Source organism: Falco rusticolus, chromosome 20 (assembly GCF_015220075.1).
Source record: "Falco rusticolus isolate bFalRus1 chromosome 20, bFalRus1.pri, whole genome shotgun sequence".
NCBI lineage: Eukaryota > Metazoa > Chordata > Aves > Falconiformes > Falconidae > Falco > Falco rusticolus.
In genome coordinates this window covers 384,838-410,143 of record NC_051206.1, presented here as the reverse complement: position 1 = coordinate 410,143, position 25,306 = coordinate 384,838, and the positions used below count along the sequence as shown (strand labels likewise).

The 25,306-nt window shown below is 62.5% G+C and overlaps 1 protein-coding gene and 1 long non-coding RNA gene across 3 annotated transcripts in view; one reads left to right on the top strand and one right to left on the bottom strand.

Moving 5' to 3' along the window:
• The window catches only part of LOC119140345 (hexokinase-2), a 33,962-nt gene extending 17,420 nt beyond the window's left edge, over positions 1-16,542 (bottom strand). Inside the window, exons 1-2 of one of the 2 annotated variants that reach the window (XM_037371619.1) lie at positions 16,433-16,542; positions 1,700-1,862 (exon numbers count right to left, since the gene is read on the bottom strand). In XM_037371619.1, coding sequence (XP_037227516.1) covers positions 1,700-1,841 — 142 coding nt within the window. In that variant the 5' untranslated portion in view covers positions 1,842-1,862; positions 16,433-16,542. Of the gene's footprint in view, positions 1-1,699; positions 1,863-11,536; positions 11,600-16,432 lie in introns of those variants that run through there. The other variant, XM_037371617.1, reaches the window with a different exon arrangement.
• On the top strand, positions 11,613-18,256 carry LOC119140373. The gene is made up of 3 exons (XR_005101603.1): positions 11,613-11,805; positions 16,479-16,949; positions 17,273-18,256. It is a non-coding gene; the product is annotated as an uncharacterized LOC119140373 (long non-coding RNA).
• Positions 18,257-25,306: the final 7,050 nt, after the last annotated feature.

The following is a 25,306-nucleotide window of genomic DNA, read 5'->3' as shown; positions in this document are numbered from 1 at the left end:
AACATTTAAATAGATTGAAATCTCAATCCTGGGGCAGGCAGCCAGGTCCAGCTTTGGGGTGTGGGTGCAGCGGGTGGGCTGAGCGCAGGGCAGGGTGGCTCTGGGTGCAGGGATCCAGCACCTACAGGGGGCTTGTGAGAAAGGTGGGGGCAGAGGTTTTGGCAGGGCCTGCAGCCACAGGACCACGGGGAAACAATTTTAAACTAAAAGAGGGTAGAACCAGGCTAGGTACCGGGAAGAAATGGTTTGTGGGGGCGGCGAGGCACTGGCACAGGCTGCCCACAGCGGGGGTGGGTGCCCCATCCCTGGGAACACCCAAGGTCAGGTTGGACGGGGCTCACAGCAACCTGACCGAGCTGAAGACCCCTGCTCAGGGCAGGAGGTTGGACTGGATGGCCTTTGAGGGTCCCTTCCCACCCAAACCGCGCTGTGATGCCTGTGGCTCCCCACTGAGATGTTACCTGCAAACACCCACCCAGAGCTGGCGGGGACGAGACCTTCAGCTCATCGCCTCGTCCTTGCCTCAGGAGAGCGGACAGCCAGCAGTGGGGGAGGGGGGTTGGCTGCTTGAGCAGGGCTGCCTCTGGGGTACCCCCGTTACACACCATCACGCCACCAGCAGGCTGGCACCAGCTGGCCGTGCTTCCCGGGGAACTCCAGTGCCCAGCCAGGTCGCTCAAGGCTCCAGCCGCAGCATCGGCCGGGAGCTGCTGGCCTCCAGAAGCCAGGTATGAAAATCCAGAGGTGGCAAAACAGCTGGGGATGGGGAGGGAAGAGCAGCCGGCTCTTCCCACCAGCTCCCTTCCTCTTTATCCACCTTTCCAGCCGGCTGCCGGCGGTCCCTGCTGCCAAGGTTTTGCAAGGACCCCCGCGAAGGTGCCGATGCTGCAGCAACCCCAGCTCCGAGCAGCTCCAGCCAACGGGACCGACTGTCCCAGGGAGTTCTCCGGGGGCTGCTGCCGGCTCCGGAGCAGGGGGAGCTCCAGCTGCTCGGGGCTCTGTCCCTCCCTGCCCTTCAGCAGCCCGAACCACTCCACTGGCCTCGAGCGCCGGGAGACTCAGCAGGTCCTGGGTGCATCCGCATCCCGCTGCGTGCCGGCAGGCAAGGGGTGATGCTGCGGGGACCGTGACAAAGCTCCTTCCCAAAACACCCAGCTCAGAGAGGGAGGCACACGGGAGTTTCCCACAGGGGTGCTGGAGGGAGCGTTTTGGGGGCTGAGAGGAGCAAGCCGGAGCCCGAAAGGCGGATGCGGCTGGCCAGGAGCGTGCTGCCGGCAGCGCGGCTCCTGCTGGCACGGGAAGCAGGCAGAAAGGCGGCATTGTGAGCAGCCAAGTCTGGAGAGCCCCTTCTCCTCCTGTGGCCCTCGTGGCATTCAGACAGCGGCTGGCACCGCTGCCCGCCTCAGCGCTAATGAAATCAGATGAGCCGGACCCGTGACCGGCTCTGTCCTGCCAGGAAGGGCCCGCCGGGGCTGGTTCCCACCCTCCCTCCCACCGGCAGGAACCGGGACCCCCCCCCCAGACCCAGCACAGAGACCTGTCCCCACACTGAGCTTTGCTCAGCAGAAGCAGGATGAAGCCCCAAGGCCCAGGAGCGAAGGTGGCCGTGGGTGCCACCGCTGTTCCGGCAGCACCGTGAGGATGGGTGGCCCCAGCCCTCCCTCCTGGCACCTCCCCACGCTGTCCCTCTGCGCTGTACCTGTCCCGTCCGGGGTGGACCTCACGAAGGTGGGCAGCATCTTCACCGAGGCGGTGGGGTTGGTGTCTGCTCCCAGCCCCTTCTCCATCTCCTTCCTGAAACGCTGGGCCACCTCCTGGAGCGTCTCCTCAGAGAGCCGCATGTGGTAGAGGTACTTGTCGATCTGAAAGGTGGAGATAAAGCCAAAAAAAAGTCAGCTGGAGGGTGGGGGATGCGGGCACAGCCCCCGTGACACATTCAGGACAGCATTCAGCCCCCCTCACATCTGCTGGGGCTGATGCAAGAAGCAGGAGCGGGTGATGACCCAGCCACAGGGCAGGACACGGCGGTGCCAGCGCATCGCCGGCAGTGCCGCAACAGCTTATCTCCAAGCACGCCCGTAACGCCTGCCACCGCTCTTGCACCCCAACGTGCCCACCCAACGCCACCCCGCGCCCTCCTTGGCAGCGCCCCCCTGCCCAGACGGGTGCCAAACTGGGAACGCCGAACCCCAAGGAGCTCCCGATGCTCCGCAGCATCTTCACCCACGCGCACCCAAACAGGTTGCTACAGACGCAGGACCCAAACCCGACAACCTCCCCGGCCCGGGCCATGAGTCAGGAGGTTGGCAGGAGGTTCTCCAGCGGCAGAGCCCTTCCTACGCCGCGGCGGCAACGTGCCTCGACCTTGACCCCCAGGGCCTCTTCCTACGTGAAGGATGCTCGGCAGGAATCCACTGCCCATACATTTCTTCACTGCTGAGATCACCCCTACAAAGGGTTACGGTGCCCAGAGCTACTCAACCCCCTCGAGCAAACGACGCTGGTGTGACACAAGTGGGTGCCGTGGCCGGAAAGGGAAGAAATCCACCCCCTGCTCCTGGCCGCCGTTTGTGCCTTTACGCTGAGGCCATGGAGATGCCCAGCTCCTTCTATAAACAGCATCAAAGCGTCTTTTTCCCCGGGAAAGGCAGGGAAAAACTCCTCCCTGACCCATCCATTAGCACCAGGCATGTCTCTGCAGCCTGGCCGGAGCAGGGAAGGGAAATGGGGAGGCGGATAGGCAGCCAGCTCCCAAACTATGCCCCGTTTCAATTAACTTCACTTAAAATTAATTAAAGGGCAGCTGCAAGCCCTGCGAAGTCAAGAGGAAAACTCCACCCGGTTAGCTCACCTGTCTGCAGGCACGTAACATAAGGTCATCAGAAATCGGGCACGAAGGGGTTGTATAGGGCTGCGCTATAGGAAATGGGCATTTTGTGGGCAAGTAATGGCCCCCGCCCCGGCGTGACCTCGCTCAGGGGTGCAGCCATGCGGACCCCGGGCTGGAGGACCAGCCCTGCTGCGGTTCTGGCTCCCTGCGTCTCAGGTTTGGGATGCTCCCGCGTATCCCTTCTTCCCCACCCCAGCTCCGCCGGGATGTGGAAGCCCCCTTGCTGCAGTGCGGTGTGGGGACGGAGGAGCCGAGCAGGAGCTCCGGGAGATGCTTTCATCCCTGGGGAGCGGCAGCCTCGCCGCTGTGATGGGTAAAACCTCCTCCTGGTTTCCCTTGGTGCTCCCCGCTCCATCCCATGAACGGGGAGCGGCGAGCGAGCGCCCGCCGGCTGGGAGAGCAGGCAGGTGTGAGGGTAAGGATAAGGATAAGGATGAGGAAAGCTGGAGGTTTCCCAGTGCCAGGTGTTTACCAGCCTCTCCTTACCCACCCAGCAGCAGGAAGTCAAACACTCCGCTCCTTCCCCTCCTATTTGCTTTCGCTTGACGGAAATTGCCACCCACGGACCAAGGCTCCAGGCACAGGGAAGGCGCCGCTGCCCCAGCTTACCACCACCCTCTGCCTCCTCTCCCAGCTTCCAGGGGGGACCAGGGACGGAGACCCCCCAACCCCAGGGTAGGAAACGTCGGGGGGGGGGGGGTCTTCAGCCACACTCCGTCTCCTCCCCAGCAGCATCTGACCAGGGGTGTTGGGGGCAATTAGAGATAAACCAGGGGTCTGCCTCCTACCAGCCTCACACCCCCCTGAGACCTCCCTTTGCTGGGCTTCTTTGGCAGCCCACGGTCAGGGGGTGCTGGTGGGACCACCATGAGCGGGACAGGGTCCCAACGAGGCGTCCCCATCCCACCCTGGGGTGCCACACCAGCAGGGCTTGGGGAGCACCCCTGCACAAAGCGCATGCTGCTGCTGTTCCTCTCCTTTCCGCCACCCTGACTTTGCTTGCTTTTCCTCCTAGACACGCAAGATGCTGCCAGGGGAGGGTCTCATCCCAGAGACTCCCAGGATGGTGCCAGGGGAGGGTCTCATCCCAGAGTCTCCCAGGATGGTGCCAGGGGAAGGTCTCATCCCAGAGACTCCCAGGATGGTGCCAGGGGAAGGTCTCATCCCAGAGACTCCCAGGATGGTGCCAGGGGAGGGTCTCATCCCAGAGACTCCCAGGATGGTGCCAGGGGAAGGTCTCATCCCAGAGACTCCCAGGATGGTGCCAGGGGAAGGTCTCATCCCAGAGTCTCCCAGGATGGTGCCAGGGGAAGGTCTCATCCCAGAGTCTCCCAGGATGGTGCCAGGGGAAGGTCTCATCCCAGAGACTCCCAGGATGGTGCCAGGGGAAGGTCTCATCCCAGAGACTCCCAGGATGGTGCCAGGGGAAGGTCTCATCCCAGAGACTCCCAGGATGGTGCCAGGGGAAGGTCTCATCCCAGAGTCTCCCAGGATGGTGCCAGGGGAAGGTCTCATCCCAGAGACTCCCAGGATGGTGCCAGGGGAAGGTCTCATCCCAGAGACTCCCAGGATGGTGCCAGGGGAGGGTCTCATCCCAGAGACTCCCAGGATGGTGCCAGGGGAGGGTCTCATCCCAGAGACTCCCAGGATGGTGCCAGGGGAGGGTCTCATCCCAGAGACTCCCAGGATGGTGCCAGGGGAAGGTCTCATCCCAGAGACTCCCAGGATGGTGCCAGGGGAAGGTCTCATCCCAGAGTCTCCCAGGATGGTGCCAGGGGAAGGTCTCATCCCAGAGACTCCCAGGATGGTGCCAGGGGAAGGTCTCATCCCAGAGACTCCCAGGATGGTGCCAGGGGAAGGTCTCATCCCAGAGACTCCCAGGATGGTGCCAGGGGAGGGTCTCATCCCAGAGACTCCCAGGATGGTGCCAGGGGAGGGTCTCATCCCAGAGACTCCCAGGATGGTGCCAGGGGAAGGTCTCATCCCAGAGACTCCCAGGATGGTGCCAGGGGAAGGTCTCATCCCAGAGACTCCCAGGATGGTGCCAGGGGAGGGTCTCATCCCAGAGACTCCCAGGATGGTGCCAGGGGAGGGTCTCATCCCAGAGACTCCCAGGATGGTGCCAGGGGAAGGTCTCATCCCAGAGACTCCCAGGATGGTGCCAGGGGAAGGTCTCATCCCAGAGTCTCCCAGGATGGTGCCAGGGGAAGGTCTCATCCCAGAGACTCCCAGGATGGTGCCAGGGGAGGGTCTCATCCCAGAGACTCCCAGGATGGTGCCAGGGGAAGGTCTCATCCCAGAGACTCCCAGGATGCTGCTAGGGATGCTTCTCATCCCAGAGAAGCCGGGTGCTTTGGAAGCCCAGACGCACAAGCCATCGCCCTTTGCTCCATGACTCCTGCCCCAGGCACGGGGCGGTGGGGATGCTGCCTGCACGACCCACCAGCACCCAAAACCACAGTGCGGAGTGGGGGGCAGAGGTGTCATCTCCTTCCCCCAGGACAGGCACTGCTCAGCACGTTCCCCATGTCCTCCAGGCTCCTCCGCCCCAGGAATAATCGGCACCGTGAGAAACAGGGTGACCTCCTTCTAATCTCCAAAGCCCTTTAAGACCTGGATCATCTCCTCCGAACGCCAATGTCCCACTCGGCAGCTAAGGCAGGTCAGGGTGTCCTGCAGGACGGCCCCAGGGCCGTGGCAGCTCAGCTCCTTCCCGAGCCAGACCACCCCGGCGTGCGCTTGACCCCCACCACAGAAGAGCCACGGCCACCTTCATGCCCAAGGCTTCCCAGCTCCATCTCCCAGTTACCCCAGTTACCCGCCCCGCACCCAGCACGGCTCAACCTGTAGCAAAGATGGGGTAAGACGGAGGAATTTACTCCGCAGCGCCGAAGCACGAGTATCTCACCACAACACACAACCTTCTCGGTTGTTGAGCCTTTTTTAAGATCGTCACCGTTTCCAAATAAATAAAGTCACTAGGTTAGGAGTCACAAGGAGGCAATTCAATTTCTGGAAGGCTTCCACCATAAATAATAGTGTTTCCCCAAGGAAATTAAATAAATGGAATGGGGGGGCCACAGACCTGAGTGGGGATGTGCGGGACGTGCTCCCGGCGAGAGTAGCTGTGCACGGGGCGGGACGTTTTCCTAAAGACCTGCTGGAGTTCGACGCAATTTTGTTTTGGAACCAAACCCAGGCAGATCCCCACCTCCTAGCTCAGGGCTGTCTCCAAAGGCTCGGCTAATTTCCACGCCGAGTACCCGCCGCCGGGTGCTGGGGAAGTGCCCAGCGCCACCTCCCCGGCTGCGAGGCCACCGCTGGGCAAGGACCGCTCGCCCCGAGGCTGAAGAAACCTCAAGTTGCCCAATTTCTGCCGCCAGCTGGGAGCTGAGCCAAGCTGTGCCGCGCCGTGCCGAGCTTAAAGCAACCCAAAATCCAGGTTTGCCTTTGCGGCGGTGGGAATAACTCACAGCTCTGGTACCAGCACCGCAGCTGGATGATGTTCTTTTGCCTGAAGACTTCTCCTAGTCCTCCCACCGGGGCCAGACCCTCCAACTTCACCCCAATTCAACACCGCTATCCACAGCGAAAAAAATTAATTTCTCAGCTTATACGTTTGCATGATGGTCCCATCAATGCAGCTACTCCTAAGAGTGGAAAAAAACTGGAAAACCCCTCCCTGACAGTTGTACCCCACCTCGCTGCCCCCCTCGGTGGGGTACGTGTGGCCGGTGGCACAGCTCGAGAGCCCCGAAGCTCTGGGGATGAAGGATGCTGATGAAGGATGCTCTTCCCGTGGCGGTGGGGACCACTGGGGAGGACGTGGGGCAGGGGGATGTGGGGCAGGGGGATGTGGGGCAGGGTTGCTGTCAGTGATGGAAACTTCAGCGCGGCAGCGGCTTCCTGCAAAGTGCAACCGTTTCCTGCCCGGCGGCGAGGAGGGGGAAGGACGCGGGGTGGTTTATTCTTGTACAATAAGGCCTCGGCCACATCTTCCCCTTTCGTGATCTCTGGGAAGGGGAAGCTGCTCGCCTTCAGTTTTCGTTTTGCTCCGGATCTTTTTCCAAAGCCACGTGCCCAGCGAGAACCGGACTGGGAGCTGACGGCCCCAGCCCCCCCAGCATCTCCCCGCCGTGCGTCCCCGGCTGGGTGCGCGTGATTTCAGCAGCGTTTGGGGAAAAGGCACAACAAGGCGAGAGGTTAGCTGGCTTCTGGGCCGGCTTCTTTTCCTTTTTGTCAACAAAGTCAAATATTTGTTGCATATGAGACCAACAGGGAAATGTTCAAGTCCGAGGAAGGCTTGAGCGCTCCTACACCACCAACGTGCACAGCCAGTCCTCCCTCCAGGGTCACTTCTGCGTGAAATTGTATGTTTTTTAAACTGCCTCCCTCCCTATCCCGGTTTTTAACTTAAAACATGCCGTTTTTGTAAAAATCACTGAAGTTTTTCAGAATGCCCCTTCCTTCAGAGGGGCCGTGGTGCCGGCACCAGCAGTTACCAGGGCTCCCATCCTGCCCGGAGCCGCGGTGGATTTGGGGAAACCGAGGCAGAGGGAACGGCAGCGGTTCACCAAGGTCACCGGGTGAATCTGGGAAAGCATCCAGCACAGGGAGTGTTTTATTTCCTGGCTCGGGACTGTAACCTGGCACACACTTCGCAGCCTTTATTGTCGGATCGGGGACGGGCACGGCCGCACGGGACAGCCCCTGTGCCACGTCCTCAGCCCCTACAGACCGGGCACCAGCACCCCCCACCCCCGTGTCACTGCGCCGTTACCCAGCCTGGACTGACTCAGTGCGGGGAACCGGCTTGTCCCCTTCCTCGACCTCCCCGCCTTCGGTGACACAGGACTGATGCTGGGCTGCACCCACCCTCCTCCAGCCCTGACCCCGCCAGCACCCACGTCCTTGGCTGCTATTGAGGGCTCCACGCAGAATTAAACCCCACGTGCCCTCCGCCACAGCCAAGCCTCTGATGACACACGCCTGGAGTCATCTTGAACCCGAGTGAGTCAGATGGTTTCCTGCTCGGCCGGTTCCTCCCCATCCCCGCCACCACCCCCCCACCAGCTGAACCCCGCGCTGGAGGTGGAGCTCAGCACCCATGGCGAAGCAGCCACGCTGCACAGCATCGGCAGAGCCCGGGGACCGGGCCGCGGGTGACCCCGCCGCTCTGCCCCCCCACAAAAAGCCTCATTTAACCAGAAAAACAGCCTGGTTTCCAGCTCGGGAGTCGGAGACGTCAAACTACTCCCAGGTCCCACCAGCCCCGAGCAGCCCCAGCCGGCCCTTGAGCCACCTCCCTGCCCACGTGGCCTCTGTCTCTCCCATTTTACACCCAGAAGGTCTCTGGGGCAGATCCAAGATGCTGCTGGACCAGGAAGAGATGCTGCTGGACGGGGAAGCCTCGCTGGCAGCGACAGCCCACCCCTCGGATGCTGGGAGCATCCCACCACACTTGGGGAAACTGAGGCTGCGCCTGCCTGGGCTCCCACAGTGGCTCAAGCCGAGGAGCGAGTGCGGGGGTGACGGCTCCCGAGGTGCCCGGGGTGGGAATTGCCAACCTGCCGCTGCCCTTGGCAAGCTTGAGAGAAGCTTCTAAGTTTATTTCCAGGAATTTGCCATCAGGCGTCCCTCCCACAGCCGCCGAGCAGCCTGCGAGAGGCAGGCAGGGAGGAATCAGCTCGATAAAGCTAATCCCCCTAGCAAAGGGAAAATAAAAATAAAATAAAAATCAAAATTAAAAAAATAAAAAAATAAAAAAAAAATGAGGAAAACCTGCCCGTGCCTGGGAATGGCCCTAATACAGGAAAATTAACTCCAACACAAGTTTTCCCTTCCTTCGAAGGAGTGATGGGCCACCAGCCCGGTTATCTGGCTCATTCACCTCCCACTCCTCGCGCCACATGACGAGGTTCAGGGACCAGGAAACCCAGCGTGAGCCGGCACATCCGAAGGGAACGTGGTTCATCCGCGGCAAACTTTCAAGCTGGGCTCTCAAAGGACGCTGCTGAGGTTAATTAAAGTTTGCACAATCCCTTGGGGGTTAGATAAGTTTGTCCTGCAACCCACTTTCCAGCTGGGCGAAGCAAAGGGCAGGAGTTTGGGGACTCGGGTGACATCCCCCCAGGGGGGCAGCAGAGCAGGTGAAGCTGCTCCGTGTCCAGAATGGGAAGAAAAATCCTATTTTGGAGGCGTTTTTCAAGGCCCTGGTGTGGCCACAAACCACAGCTGTTGGCAAAGGCACTTTCTTCCCTTTTCCACCCGATCCCAAGCAAAAAGACACATGACTCCAACACCCCACAAGTTACTGCCCTAGAATCTCTTCCCGTAGCCTCGAGTTCCAGGAAAAGCCTTTGAGTTTGATAAAAAAGAAAAAAAAAAAAAAAAAAAAAACAACACCCGATGACAGCTTTCCAAGAATTTCAGCCCCTGCATTCTCCCTGGGCTGGGGACTCCCCCGCCTCGTTGCCTGGGAAGATTTGTAAGCCAGGAAGAATTTTTGCATCCATGGTGGGAAGCATCCAGGTCGGCACCCCAGCTGCTTCCCTGCAGCCGAGCTCCACGCTCCCGCTGGAAGCTGTGCCGACCCCAGCTTTGCCTCACCGGGAGGATTCACAGGCATTTGTTTAAAAATAACCCACAGAAATCCAGTTGCGGAGGCGGCTCCAGGGCAGAGCCAGCTCCCGCAGCAGCCAGAGCCCGGCGGACGGCTCTGGATATTTTTTTATCCCCCCGGCACATCCCAACAACCTTTAGTTTGGGCTTTGGAGGTGGGAGAGAAGCGAAGCCGGTTCCGGAGGCTTCACGCACCCTTTTCCCAGTGGGTAACGAAGCCGAATGAATGCGTTAAACCAAACCCTTCCCTCCCCATCATTTCCAGCTCCCGATACGGAGCCGGTGAGGTGCCCGGGAGCCGGAGTCGGGCCATGCCGGAGCCCATGTCCACGCCGGCTGGCCTATTTCTGGGCGGTTACACAACCCATTCCCTGGATTTGGCTGTTGCACAACCCCAGGACACTTGTGAGCGGAGGGAGAAGCCGAGCTCGTATTTCCTCGCGGATCGCTTTGCCTTGGGAGGTTATTCCTATGCACTTGGGGGGGGGGGGGGGATGGGGTGTTTTTTAATGTTCTCTCTGGTTTTACTTCCTATTTAACGCAGGCGAAGGGCCAACACGGCAAGTTTTGTTTCTCTGCCGGCATCCCCAGCGTTATCTGATGGAGCCAGCCGGGCGCTCCGAGCCTTCTCCATTCCGCTGGTTTTTAAGGGGGGATTTGCAAATCCCGACCACCTCGCACCCGGGCACTGTGACCCCGGTAATAGGAACCGCTGCCCACCGAGGACTTGGGAGCAAATCCTGCTCTGACCTGTCCTCCAAGGCCACAGGCACTGGGAGAGCCTGAGCCTTCACGCACAACCTCCAGCCAGCCGGTTTTCCCGGGAATCATGGACTGGAGGCTCGCTCCAGCCAGCCGGTTTTCCCAGGAATCCTGGACTGGAGACTCGCTCCAGCCGGCGGGTTTTCCCGGGAATCATGGACTGGAGACTCGCTGCTGGAGCCCGAGCACTGGCCCGGCCACACCAGGGCCGGCTGCTGCCCACCCGCCCCGACTCGGGAATGCCTGACCTCGGGAATCGCCCCGACAAACGCTCCCTGCATCCCAGCGGGATGCTCCGGCTGGCGCGTGCGGACCGGGAGCAGGCTCCGGCCGTCCAGGCCCCGCAAATTAAGGGAAGGGGAAGGCGAGAAGGTGTTTGCCACCGGCGCAGATGGGGGGGGGGGGCAGCGGGGGCTTGGGGGGCCCGAGGCGCCGCGACCCCCTGCGGGCTGGGGGCAGCCCCCGCCGCCCCCCGCAAGCCCGGGCCCCGCTCGCCGCCGCCTCGGGAGCGCCGGCCCCGGGGATGCTCCGCGCCGGCGGCGGGAAGCGGCGACACGTGCAGCGCGGGGCGGCCGGGGGTCCCGCGGAGGGGAGACGCCCGCCCTTCCTCCCCCTCCTCCTCCTCCTCCTCCTGCTGCTGCTGCCGCCGCTGCTCCGCGCCGCCGGCCCGCGGGGGCGCCCGGCCACGCGGGGTCCCGCAGCCGCCCGCCGCGGCACGTACCGCACGGCGGCCCCGGCCGGCAGCGCAGCGCCCGCGGGGCGACAGCCCCCGCCCCCCGGCTCTCCGCTCCTCTCCTCCTCCTCCCCTTTCCCCCTTTTTCCATTTTTCCCATTTTTCTGTTTTCCTTTTCCCCCTCTCCTTTTTCCCTTCCTCTCCTTCCCCTCCTCTCTTTTTTCCTTAATTTTTTTACTTTTTTCCCCCTTCTCTTTTCTCCCTCTTTCTTTTCTCCCCTCTCCTTTTTCCCTTTTCCCTCCTTTCCCTTTCCCTTTTCCCTCCTTTCCCTTTCCCTTTTCCCCTCCTTTCCCTTTCCCTTTTCCCCTCCTTTCCCTTTCCCTTTTCCCCTCCTTCCCTTTCCCCCCTTCTTTTTCCCCTTTTTTTCCTTCCCCCCTTTTCTTTCCCCCTCCTTTCCTTCTCCCCCCCTTTTCCTTTTCCCCTCCCCCCCCTTTTCCTTTTCCCTTCCCCCCCCCCTTTTTTTTTTTTTTCCCACTTTCCCCCCTCTCCTTCCCCACCCCCCCCGACCCCTTTGTCCCGCGCCCCCCCACCTTCTGCGCCTGGTCATGGCTGAGCTCGGTGAAGAAGTAGGCGAGCAGGTGTGAGGCGATCATGCTGCGCGGAGCGGTGCGGTGCGGTGCGGAGCGGAGCGGCGCGGAGGGAGCGGCGGGCGCGGAGCGGCGCGGAGGGAGCGGAGCGGAGGCGGCCCCAGCAGCGCGCGCCGCGGTGCTCGCCCGCGACAATGTGGCTCATTGAGGAGGTTCCCCGGCCCCCGAGTGACGCGGCGCCGCGGCGGCTCCTCATTGGCTGGGCCGCGAGGGTGTGTGCCCGCGCGCGGCGGGGCGGGGCGGGGCGGGGCGGGGCGGGGCGGCGCCGCTAGGGGGCGCCTGGGGAAGATGGGGGGGGGGGGGGGCGGGGGGGGAGCCGGGGGGGTGCCGGCTGGTACTGGGGGTGCTGGGGTGAACTGGTGGGGAGGTACCGGGGGGATAGTAATGTGGAGGTACTGGGGTGAACTGGTGGGTACTAGGGTGAACTGGTGTGAACTGGTGTGGGGGTATTGGGGGCACTGGGGTGAACTGGGATGAGGGTACTGGGGGGTACTGGGGTGAACTTGGGGGGGTACGGGGGAGTACTAGGGGGTAGTGGTGCACTGGTGTGGGGGTACTGGGGTGAACTGGTGTGGGGGTACTGGGGGATAGTAGTGTGGAGGTACTGGGGTGAACTGGTGTGGGGGTACTGGGGGGTACTGGGGTGAGCTGGTGTGGGGGTACTGGGGGATAGTAGTGTGGAGGTACTGGGGTGAACTGGTGTGGGGGTACTGGGGGGTACTGGGGTGAACTGATGTGGGGGTACTGGGGTGAACTGTTCTGGGGGTACCGGGGAGTACTAGGGGGTAGTAGTGAACTGGTGTGGGGGTACTGGGGTGAACTGGTGTGGGGGTACTGGGGGTACTGGGGTGAACTGGTGGGGAGGTACTGGGGGGTCCTAGGGTGAACTGGTGTGGGGGTACTGGGGGCACTAGGGTGAACTGGGATGAGGGTATTGGGGGGGTACTGGGGTGAACTTGGGGGGGTACTGGGGAGTACTAGGGGGTATTGAACTGGTGTGGGGGTACTGGGGTGAACTGGGGTGAACTGGTGTGGGGGTACTGGGGGTACTGCGGTGAACTGGTGGGGAGGTACTGGGAGTACTGGGGTGAACTTGGGGGAGTACTGGGAAGTACTAGAGTGTACTGGGGTGAACTGGTGTGGGGGTACTGGGGGTACTGCGGTGAACTGGTGGGGAGGTACTGGGAGTACTGGGGTGAACTTGGGGGGGTACTGGGAAGTACTAGGGTGTACTGGAGTGAACTGGTGTGGGGGTACTGGGGGTACTGCGGTGAACTGGTGGGGAGGTACTGGGAGTACTGGGGTGAACTTGGGGGGTACTGGGAAGTACTAGGGTGTACTGGGGTGAACTGGTGTGGGGGTACTGGGGGATAGTAGTGTGGAGGTACTGGGGTGAGCTGGTGTGGGGGTACTGGGGTGAACTGATGTGGGGGTACTGGGGTGAACTGGTGTGGGGGTACCGGGGAGTACTAGGGGGTAGTAGTGAACTGGTGTGGGGGTACTGGGGTGAACTGGGATGAGGGTATTGGGGGGTGCTGGGGTGTACTTGGGGGGGTACTGGGGAGTACTAGGGGGTACTAGGGTGAACTGGTGTGGGGGTACTGGGGTGAACTGGGGTGAACTGGTGTGGGGGTACTGGGGTGAATTGGAGTGGGGTACTGCAAGGTACTGGGGTGAACTGGGGGGTACTGAGGGTACTGGAGGCTACTGAGGAGAACTGGTGGGGGGATGCTAGGGGGTAGTGGTGTGGGGGTACTGGGGTGTTCTTGATTGTACTGGTGTAGGGGTACTGGGGTGAACTGGTGGGGATATTGAGGGTATGTGGGGTACTGGGGTGTATTGGTGTGGGGGTACTGCAGGGTACTGGGGTGAACTGGTGGGGGGTACTGAGGGTACTGGGGGCTACTGAGGTGAACTGGTGGGGAGGTACTGGGGTGTACTGGGGGGTACTGGTGTGGGGGTACTGGGGTGAACTGGTGGGGGTATTGACAGTACAGGGGGGTACTGGGGTGAACTGATGGGGGGGTACTGGGGTGAATTGGTGTGGGGATACTGCAGGGTACTGGGGTGAACTGGTTGGGGGGTACTGGGGAGTACTGGGGGTAGTGGTGTGAGGGTACTGCGGGTACTAGGGTGAACTGGTGCGGGGGTACTAGGGGGTACTAGGGTAAACTGGGGGGTACTGGGGGGTACTGAGGTAAACTGGTGGGGGGTACTTGGGTGTGCTGGGGGGTACTGGCATAGGGGTACTGGGTTGCACTAGTGTGGGGGTACTGGGGGTAGTAGTGTGGGGGTACTGGGGATACTGGAGTGAACTGGTGGAGGGTACTGGTATGAGGGTACTGAACTGGGGTGGGGGTACTGGGGGGTACTGGGGAGTACTGGAGTAGGGGTACTGTGATAAAGGTACTGGTATGGTGGTACTGGGGTGAACTGGTGTGGGTGTACTGGAGGGTACTGCTGTGGGGGTACTGGGGGTACTGGGGTGAACCATTGTGGGGGTACCATGTGGTACTGCAGGGTACTGGGATGAATTGGTGGGGGGTACAGGGGTAGTGGTATGAGGGTACTGGGGTGAACTGGAGTGGGGGTACTGGGGTGGGGGTACTAGGGTGAGCTGTTCTGGAGGTACAGGGGTGGTACTGCAGGGTACTGAGGTGAACTGATGGGGCATACTGGGGGCTACTGGTGTGGGGTTACTGGGGGTACTGCAGGGTACTAGGGTGAACTGGGAGGTGTACTGGGGTGCCCTGGTATGGGGGTAGTGGGGGGGTGCTGGGTATACTGATATGGGGATACTGGGGTGAACTGGTGTGGGGGTACTGGGGGGTACTAGGGGTACTGGGGGGTTCTGGGATGACCTGGGGGTACTGAGGGGTACAGGGGGGGGAACTGGTGTGGGTTGCAGGGGGTGAGCGGGGCCATGGGTGTGCACTGGGGGTGCAGGGGAGATGACAGTGGGTGAACTGGGTGGGGGCTGTGGGTGCACTGAAGGGGGGAAGTGCATTGGGGTGTACTGGGGGGCACTGGGATGTGCTGGGGGGCATTAGGGTGTGCTGGGAGGTGCATCGGGGTGTACTGGGAGGCATTGGGATATGCTGGCGGGGTGCGTTGGGATGAACTGGAGGGGTGCATTGGGATGTACTGGGTGGTGCACTGCGGGGGGTGCATGCCCTGGGGGAGGGGTGTGCACTGCTGTCTGTGTGCACACCGGCATGTGCGCACAGGGGGCGGGGGGGCGGGGGAGGGGGGGGCACGGAGCAGCACGTGTGTGCACGTGTGCGCACGGAGGTGCCACCTGGCTCGGGCATGTCAGCATGTGTCCATGCACGCCCCTGCCGTGGTCACCGGTGCCTGCGTGTGCCTGGGGGTGCCCCCAGTGACACCTGGGGGTGCCGCGTGCGCTCCATCCCCCCGCCTTACCGCCCGCATCCCTGCGCGCATCCCTGCGCACCCGTCAGCCCGCATCCATCAGCCCGCGGCGCTTCCTCAGCCCGTGTGCCCAGGGGGATGTGACACCTCCGCAGGCGCAGGCCGCCGCCATCGCTCCCTCCTGCTCCATCCAGCGCCGCCATCGCTCCCTCCTGCTCCATCCAGCGCCGCCATCGCTCCCTCCTGCTCCATCCAGCGCCACCATCCCTCCCTCCTGCTCCATCCAGCGCCGCCATCGCTCCCTCCTGCTCCATCCAGCGCCGCCATCGCTCCCTCCTGCTCCATCCAGCGCCGCCATCCCTCCCTCTGCTCCATCCAGCGCCGCCATCGCTCCCTCCTGCTCCATCCAGCGCCGCCATCGCTCCCTCCTGCTCCATCCAGCGCCGCCATCGCTCCCTCCTGCTCCATCCAGCGCCGCCATCGCTCCCTCCTGCTCCCCTCCAGCGCGCCATCATCCCTCCCTGCTCCATCCAGCGCCGCCATCCCTCCCTCCTGCTCCATCCAGCGCCGCCATCCCTCCCTCCTGCTCCATCCAGCGCCGCCATCCCTCCCTCCTGCTCCATCCAGCGCCGCCATCGCTCCCTCCTGCTCCATCCAGCGCCGCCATCCCTCCCTCCTGCTCCATCCAGCGCCGCCATCCCTCCTTCCTGCTCCATCCAGCGCCGCCATCCCTCCCTCCTGCTCCATCCAGCGCCACCATCGCTCCCTCCTGCTCCATCCAGCGCCGCCATCCCTCCCTCCTCTCCTGCTCCATCCGCGCCGCCATCCCCCTCCTGCTCCATCCACGCCGCCATGCGTCCCTCCTGCTCCTCCAGCGCCGCCATCCCTCCTCCTGCTCCATCCAGCGCCGCCATCCCCCTCCTGCTCCATCCAGCGCCGCCATCGCCCCTCCTTGCTCCATCCAGCGCCACATCCCGCTCCCTCCTGCCTCCATCCAGCGCACCCATCCCTCCCTCCTGCTCCATCCAGCGCCGCCATCCCTCCCTTCCTGCTCCATCCAGCGCCGCCATCGCTCCTATCCTGCTCCATTCCAAGCGCAGCCATCGCTCCCTCCTGCTCCATCCAGCGCCCCATCGCTCCATTCCTTGCTCCCTCAGCCGCATCCTCCTCCTGCTCCATCCAGCACCGCCATCCCTCCCTCCTGCTCCCCATCCTGCTCTCCATCCTGCCGCTCCTGCTCCCGCCTGGGAAGCGGAGGGCCGGAGCCATGCGAGGACCCGCGGGCTGGCGTGGCGAGGAGCCCTACGAGGGCCGTGGCACGTCCCTCGCCCGCCGGGCCATCCTGAGCCCTGCATCCCGGAGGAGCCGGTCCCGGCACCCTGGGGCAGGAGTTACCCAACCCGTCTGCCCGCTCCCGCCGCGCTTTCCCAACCAGTTCCCAGCAGCTCAAACCCTCCTCGGCTCTACCTTGTAATATTTCCTTCTAAGTGGTCATTTACATCGTATTTCCAAGGAATTTGAACTCCATTTCAAAGGGAAGAGAGAGGGGGGGAGAAGCAACCAAAACAGAGGGATACGGAGCCGGGACAACCGCGCTGCCAGCCACCTTCTCCGGGCGATCCGGTCCCACCGGCCCCAGTTTGTCCAGTGGGATGCTCAGAGCCCCGCATCGGCAGCATGATGCCTTTTTAATCTTTGTCGGTGCGCCTGCATTTCAATTCACTTTCTCATCCAGCTTTTTATCCTAAGCACCCAAATTCTCAGCGGTTCGGATGAAATTAAAGCGGCATTTCGCCTAAAAATAGCCGGGCACATCTGTCCACCTTCCCCATCTGCCGCCTGCCCAGCGGGATGAAGGAAGCGCCTGTGTGTGCAAAACAAGGGGCCTGTCTCGTCCTTGTGCCCCGCTCTGGAGCTCCGCTCGCCTCCACTAAATCGATTTATTCAGGAAGGAACATTCCCTAAGACTCCATTTATTTTCCAGGTAACACCCTCGGCAAGAAAAAAGAGGAGCGGGTCTCTGGGCAATGCATTCCTCTAAATAGTGCTTGCTTTTAAACTGATTTTTTTTAATTTATTTATTTATTTAAAATTAGTCTTTCTGACACGTTTCATAATTCCTTTCACGTAACAAACCTCCAAATCTGAATCTTTTCAAGCCATCCCTCCCAGCTGCTTCCCGGCTTTGTACGGGCTTGTAATAATCCATCGGCGTTTAATGCCGCGTTCCTTAGCAGGAGGAAATGGGCTGATTGCAGGGATTGAAGTTACAACCGGCTCTAATTTCTCTAATGCGATTCTTTAAAGACGAATGACTGCAGTAATGACAACGTTGGGGCTTGAAAGGAAGGGCCGTGCCCAGCGGCCGGAGCAGGGATGGAGCATCCCGGGCTGCTGGGACCAGCTCTGGATGCTGTCCCGTGCAAGCAGGACCAGTCTGAGCCCCCCGGAGAGCTGCTCCCCGAGGGGTTGGGGGACCCCCCGAGAGAGCGTTGCAAACCTGGCGGGGCAATACCCCCCTTTTATACTGGGGAAACTGAGGCACGGCTCGGGACGGGGATAGAAGAATTGGGAAGCAGACCCGGTGCACCTGATTTTTTCGAGGCCACAGCGTGGCGCGGAGCAGCCAGGATGATCTGGGAGCTGGAGCTGCTCCAGGAGTGGCATTAATTCCTCTTAGATCACCTGCCCCGTGATTCATCGCCCGTCGGTGCTCTACATAGTTTCCAACCAGGTTTCATTTCACACACACACGCGCGCGCGCGCGCACACACATCCCAGACAAACCCACCGGCAGCGGAATGACACCGGTGACCGGTTATTTACTTTGCCTGGTCACCCAATGCACCGGAAACCTTGAACTTGGCCAGACCCAACCCTCAGCACCGGGCTGGGAAGAGAAAACCGGTCCGAGAACTTTTCTTCCTCCCTCAGCCGTGGGACGGAGCGCGTGACCTTGGGATGGGGCTGGCTCACCCCAAACCGCTCCGCAGAGCTGGAAGGAGGGGGGTGCTGGGGGGTGGGAATCCCCCCGTCCATCCGTCACCCCGGAGCTGACCTCCAGCCCACCCACCCTAAGCCAAGCCGGGTGCCTGGCACCCCCACTCCCCCAGCAGCCAGCCCCCCCCCCGCCCCATGCCTCAAGCGGCGGGGGAGGGAAAGTGGGTGCCCCCAGGCTGGGCCACCTGCAGCCCAGCCTCCCCCCCCCCCCCCCCGGCGCCGCCCGGCTAATCGCTGTTACAAGACGGAAAAGGGGAGATTAAATTAGATTAGATCCAGCCGCCTAATTTTAGCTGCTTCACATGTCCCAGGCCTGCTGCTCGCCACCCCCCCCCACCCCCACCTTGCCCAGACCCTTCGCCCCCTCAACACCACCAGCTGGGACAGCAGGAAACCAGACGGTGCTTGGCCGGGACGTGGTACCCAGCAGCGGGGATGGGGGTGTCATGGGCGGTGGGTGCTGGAGGGGGCTGGACCTCTGCCGAGAGGGGACCAGTGGCAGTGGTCGCCCTCCACTGGGGTTGGCCACTCTCCACTGGGGTTGGCCATCCTCTGGTGGTGATGGTCACCCTCAACCAGTGATGGCCATCCTCTGGTGGTGATGGCCATCCTCCACTGGTGATGGCCACCCTCAACCAGTGATGGCCACCCTTGACCGGTGATGGCCATTCTCTGATGGTGGTGGCTACCCTCTGCTGGTGATGGCCATCCTCTGGTGGTGACGGCTACCTCTCAACCAGTGATGGCCATCCTCTGGTGGTGATGGCTACCTCTCAACCAGTGATGGCCATCCTCTGGTGGTGATGGCCACCCTCCGCTTGGGGCGGCCATCCTCCACCAGTGATGGCCACCCTCTGCTGGTGATGGCCGTCCTCCATTGGTGATGGCCACCCTCTGCTTGTGGTGGCCACCCTCTGCTTGTGGTGGCCATCCTCCGCTGGTGGTGGCCATCCTCCGCTGGTGGTGGCCACCCTCCGCTGGTGATGACCATTCTCCGCTGGTGATAGCCACCCTCCACTGGTGATGGCCCCTCTCCACCAGTGATGGCCACCTTTCACTGGTGGTGGCCATCCTCCACTGGTGGTGGCCACCCTCTGCTGGTGATGGCCATGCTCTGCTGGTGATGGCCATCCTCCGCTGGTGGTGGCCACCCTCTGCTGGTGGTGGCCATCCTCTGCTGGTGGTGGCCATCCTCTGCTGGTGGTGACCACCCTCCGCTGGTGGTGGCCATCCTCCGCTGGTGGTGGCCATCCTCTGCTGGTGGTGGCCATCCTCAACCATGGGAGCACCTCCATCCCCAAGCAGCCTCTCCTGCCCAGGAGGATTTTTATACTGGGAGCCTCAGCACCAGCAAATCCAGTTTGCCCCATCCATGCCAAGCTCCTGCCGCTGCCTGTGCCTCTGCTTCCTGCTGAATTGCTGTGACTTGAGGCTGGTGTTTGCCTTCTGCTGCCTGCCCTGCCCTCCCTCGTGGCGGTGCCAAAGCTAAGCCCTTGGTTTGTCCAGCTGCCGAGGAGCCTGCCAGCTCCATCAAATGTCTCCTTGGATCCTCCATGGGACCAGCCTGGAGTGCCCCGGGAGCAGCCCCGTGATGCAACAGGGAGAGGAGACATCTGAGCCTCCTGCATTTCCATGAGCTGCACCGTCTCCAATGTCCCAGCAAGGTCCCCAAGCCCTGGAGAGGATGTCAGAGCTGGCAGGAGCCCTGGCAGGAGGGACGGTGTCCCCAAAAGCTGGCGTGGCCAAACTTAGGGAGAGCTGGGGACCGGCTCGCATCCTGAAGGGGATCCCGGGGCTGGCAGGGGCAGTGCCAGCCACTGTGCAAGCCTGGCACACTCTGGAGGTCAAAAGTCCCAGCCAGGACACAGGACCTTGAGTCATGCTGCCCTGGGATGAATAACTCCCACACGCGGCACTTTCTCAATCGCAGCGGGAAGAGGAGGTTCCTCCGGCTGGGTCACCGCCACATCCCGCAGCGTGGGGTGAGTGCATGTCCCCGGCGCCACCAAACCGGAGCCGGGGCAGGAGCAGGAGGCACAGCAGCAGACTGCCAGGAGTGCGGGCAGGGGATGCTCAATGCCGGGGGCTTTGCCCTCACATCCTCCACAGGACCCCCTGCGCTTCCTCCTGGAGCTCTGGGTGTGAGGAAGACCAGGAGATCTGTGGCCCGTGCCAAGCGTGTGGATGCTGCTTCTCTTTTTGATCCAAAGAGTTTGGATGCTCAAAAGGTGCCCTGGTTTTCCCCTGCTACACCAGGCTCCCAGAGCTGGATTTGGGGTGCTGTCCCGGAGTGTGCCAGCCGTGGGGTACCCTGCTATCACCCCGAGGTGCCCCTGTGACACGGCCACATCCAGCCCAGGCTCAGTTCAGTGCTGGTCCTCAAGCCCTGGCCGAGCACGTGGGAGGTGTCCAGCTGTGCCGGGATGCCGCAGGGAAGGGCTGCGGTGGCAGCAGCCTGGCAGTGGCCAGAAGTGAAGCAACAAGGCTGGGGGGAAACCCAGGGACTGAGCCGGCACCAAATCCCAAATGCAAACGCCACCTGGGACCTCTGCCTGCACCTGCCAAACCCTTCGTGCCCAGTGCTGGCGACCAGGGGAAATAACCCCAAAATCAGTGTTGGGGAAGAGGGGGGCGCGCGGCTGCTGCAGGACCCCCCCCTCAGCCCTGCCGGGTGCCCAGGAAGGCCACCGCGCGGGCAGGGACCAGCGGCCACATCACCGCGACCGAGCCACGTGCGGCTGGACGCAGCCTCGGTAAGAGCCGGCGAAGCAGCAAGGGGCCGCGCAGCCCCTCGCACCCACAGTGATTTGGGCATCTCCCTCCTGCCCCTCCAAAGAGCCCAGCCAAGAGTGGACGGCACAGCGGGCAGGGAAGGATTCAAACCCCACCGACCCCCCAGGTCCGGAGCAGCCCCTGACCCCAGCCCGGAGCCTGGCCAGCTCTCCCCGGGATGCAGGAGCAGAGCCAGGCTCTCCCCCGCACCGCTGCTCGCCCACAAGCAGCACCTCACACCTCTCCCTGCAGGGAGGGCCACGTCCCAAAGCCTCCGCTCACGTATTTTTTCCTTCTATCCACTCCACCAGGCAGAAGGACTCCCTGAATATCATTACATCCCACCTTGCTTCGGCATCACCCCACCTGCCTTGGGGCCAGAGGTTTGGGAACCAGCTCTCCTGTACCTTCCCATGAATTATTCCACTGACATCCCTCCCGTGATGCCCCGCTGCCCACCCACTCCCCTTCGGATGAGCGGCAGCCAGATGCATCGGCCTCGCATCCCGGCGCACCGAGGCCAGCGCGGCTCCTTGGGTGGGTGTAAGAAGCAAAATCAACCCCAAATCCCAAATCCAGGGAGAAAATCCCCTTACCTGGGTGAAGCCCTCGCCGTCCATCCCGTCCGCCGCGTGTTCAGATGTCATCCTTGGAGCATCCGAGAGGGTTTGCCGGGACTGGCACCTGGTGCCCCACGGGCAGCCGGGACTGGGAGAGCTTTATCATCTCTGATCCCTGCGGAGGACGAGGACGGCGCTGCGTGCCAGCCCCGAGGTCATTGGCTGGACACTGCGGCGCTAAATGTGGGATTTTAGCAGCACCGGTGTAATCCCGGAGCCGAGGGATGAGCATGACAGAGCTGTCTGGGATGTGATGCTCTGTGCACTGTGTCGGTGGGTACCACATGCCGTCACCCCCTGCGGAGCATCCCTCCCTATCCCTCTGCACTGCAATAAATCGCAGCCGTATCACAGACCAACCCCTGCGACGCCCTGTCCCTGCGCGGGGGTGACTTGGCTCACTTGCCCCCACCCCCAATTTCTTGCACAGACAGTTTTACCGGTGAATCCTCCCTCCTTTCTCCTGGGGAGGGAAAATAAAATGGGGATATGACTGCTAGGGCGGGACGTATGTGTCTGTGAGGGGGGCTGCAGGGGCTGGAAGCTCCGAGCTGTGCCAGCTCTGTACGGCCCCAGCCCTGGTAACCCCCTGGAGCACTGGTATCATGCGTGTGCATGTGTGCACATGTGCGCAGCGCGTGTGCGTGTGCATGTGGGGCCGGGACGTGCAGCCACCCACATGGCCGAATGCTTAATCAGGATCTGCAGGCATCTGGCGCGGCAGCACTGGCTCCTCCGCTTACGCAGAGATTTGGGCGCCCTGGAGAACCCCAAAAAACCCAGACAGGGGCTAAGAGGGGGCAGAGCTGCTGCAGTGACCTGGTGGCCACCCCGTCCCCGTGGCGTTGTCCCTACGTGACCGTGGGCACGCAAGTCCCCTGTCCTCGCTGCCAGAGAGGAGCTGCCAGGCAAAGAGGTTTAAGGTTGATGCACTTATAAATTCTATCAGAGATTATCCAACTGGGAGGGCTCAGCACTCAGCACTCAGCACCGCAGGGGTTATCCGGGCTGGGCAAGGCAGGGATTGCAGTTGGGGCAGGGGGGGGATGGAGCCAACGCCCCCAGGGTTCCCTATCCAGTGCTGGGCTGTGAGGGGGGCTCAGGGGAAGGGGCAAGGCTCGGGTTTGGGGGAAACCAGCTCCCCGGCGGGGCTCAGGCTCCACCTGGTTATGCCAAAGGTTAAGCCCAGCCACAGAGCTCAGTCTGGCCTCTATGCTCAGCACCTTCCCTTTGCGAGGGGCGGGGGTGCGTGGCAAGGCAGCGGGGCCTGCGGGGGGCTTCTGTGAGGAGCTGCCAGGAGCTTTCCCCATGTCGGATGGAGCCGATGCCGCCGGCTCCGGGATGGACCTGGAGCCACTGGCCAGGGCCGAGCCACCACAACGGTGGCAGCACCGTGGGGGTAACAGATTTAATAAGGGGAAAATAAAAATAAATCTGCGCCAGTGGGAGAGAGGAGCGAGAAGAGGTGAGAGCAGCTGCCCTGCAGGCACCTGGGGCAGGGCAGGGGGCCAGGGGTGCCCCCACAGCCCGCGGCGAAGCCCCCGGCAAGGCAGGCTGTGCCCCCAGACCACAATGAAGACCACGGTGAGGCAGGCTGTGCCCCCAGCCCATGGAGCCCACAGAGGCACAGATCCCCCCCACAGCCCATGATGAAGCCCACAGTGGGTCAAGCTGTGCCCCCAGCCAGTGGAGCCCCCGAGGGAGCAGATCCCCCCACAGCCCTGCAGGAGTGCCCGGAGGTTGCTGTGACCCGTGGCAGCCCACCCTGGGGCAGCTCCTGGCAGGACTCGTGCCCTCATGGGGGGATCCCACCGGAGCAGCATGGGAAGAGCCACAGCCCACGGGAAGGGTCCAAAATGGATGCTCGTGGAGGATGGTCCCCCATAGGGGGACCCCACAGTGGAGGTCGAAGCCCCATCCCCATCCCCTGCACTGCTCGTGGGGAGGAGGGAGGGAAATCAGGGATTTGGTTAAGCCTGGGAAAAAGGAGGGGGTGAGGGGAAGGTGTTTTTCCAATTTGAGTGGTAATTAAACTAATTTCCCCGAGTCGAGTCTGTGTTGCGGGTGTCAGTGACTGCTGAGCGATGTCGCTGCCCTTATCTCGACCCAGGAGCCTGCTGTTACCTTTTCCCTCTGGCTGGCTGAGGAGGGGAGGGATCCAGCGGATTCGGTGGGTGTCTGGTGTCCAGCTGGGGTCAACCCACCACAGCAAGGAGCTCAGCCCCAGCTCCAGCTCCATCCCTGTCCCTATCCCATCCCTGTACCACCCCCGTCCCCGTCCCTATCCCATCCCCCATCCCATCCCCCATCCCAGTCCCATCCCCATCCCTGTCGCTGTCCCCATCCCCATCTCCACTCTGGTCCCTGTCTCTATCCCGTCCCCATCCCTGTCACCACCCCTGTCTTGGTCCCTGTCCCTGTCTCATCCCCATCCCAGTCCTGCCCCACCCCCACCCTGCTCCCTGTCCCCACCCCAGCCCCTTCCCCGGCCCATCCCCAGCCCTTTGTCCCCAGCCCCATCCCACCCCCATCCCCAGGGCACGCAGCCCTGGGTGACAGCCCAGGACAATCCTGACCAGTGACATCCATGCCAGAACCCCAGGCCACCGCGCGGCGATGGCAGCCACCTGCCCTGTGCCGGGGGGGGGGTGGGGGGGGGGGGGGGGGGGTGGCAACGCCTTCAGCTGACGGAAACTTATCTCCAGAAATTCCTTGGGTGGGGAAAACTGGCTGCTCCTTCCATCCGGGAGGGACAGAGCCACCTTGTCCCGTCCCCAGTCCTGTCGCTGCCAGTGTGGAGGGAACCACCGGGCCATCGGCAGCTTTGGAACCCACCTCCCGGCACGTCCGCGCTGGGAATCCCGGGAAAGGGGAAATGAACTGAACTGGGAGCACTGGGCCCTGGGGAGCCAGTGGGGATGGGGATGAGGGCGCGGCAGAGGCATCTCTGGGGGGTCCCAGCAGGTATTTGCTCCCCCCTGCCAGTCCCAGCACAACTTTAATTATTATTTTTATTTAACAAAGGTGGGATTGTTTGATCTCCCACCGTAATAAAGGGTGGGGGTGGTGGGAGCCCCCCACCCCCGCCCCCCCATCCCTGCCGAAATCCTCATTGTAGCAGGCAACAGCCCCCATTACTGTCCCGCCAGCACACAGGGGGGGCGAGACCTGCCCTTTCCCAGCATGGGACCCCCCCCGGGCACCTCGGTGGGTGGCCAGGGCCGTCCCCACCTCCCCAGCGCGGCACCTCCTGCTACTTCATCAAACCCCTTGGGAAAGATGCGGGATAAGGGCAGGATGGCGATGCGCCCCGCGATGCCCCCCAGGCATCGTGCTGGAACACCCCCACAGGGGGCAAGGGCAGCCTCCGGACCCTCCCTCAGAAAGAGACCCCCAGCTCCGCAGCTCCCACAGCGAGACAAGCCAGGAGGACTCGGCCGAGCCGCGGCTCCTCTTCCCGCTGGAGCAGTGTGTTTCGCTCAGATAAGGTGCTCGGGGATGCGGACCCCGCTATCACCGGCAGCACTGGTGGCAGCAGGAGAGATGATTTTATGGCGTTAATGGCAAGATAAAAGCATTTAAGCAGGCTTCGGCAGCCGTGCGGTGACCTGCGCTGCCCGGAGCAGAGCGGGTGGTCCTCAGGGATGAGGACCCACCAACTCGGGAGCAGCCCAGCGAGGAACACCGGCTGCGGCTGCGAGCGATGCCACGAGCTCCTGGGCACAGCCGGGAGAGGGGGCACCTGGGGTCACACCTGGCGAGGGTTAAGAGGTGGGAACGCCGGCCACAGCTCCCGCATCCTCTGCCGCGTCCCGAGGCGATGCCACCGCTCCGAAAAGCACCTGTAGGCCCCCACCTGTGGCCGGGACCTGGCCGGCCGGTCGCAGCAGCACGGAGTCGGCACGAGGCTGGCAGCGCCGGCGGGGACCGGCCACCTCCGAGGCATGTG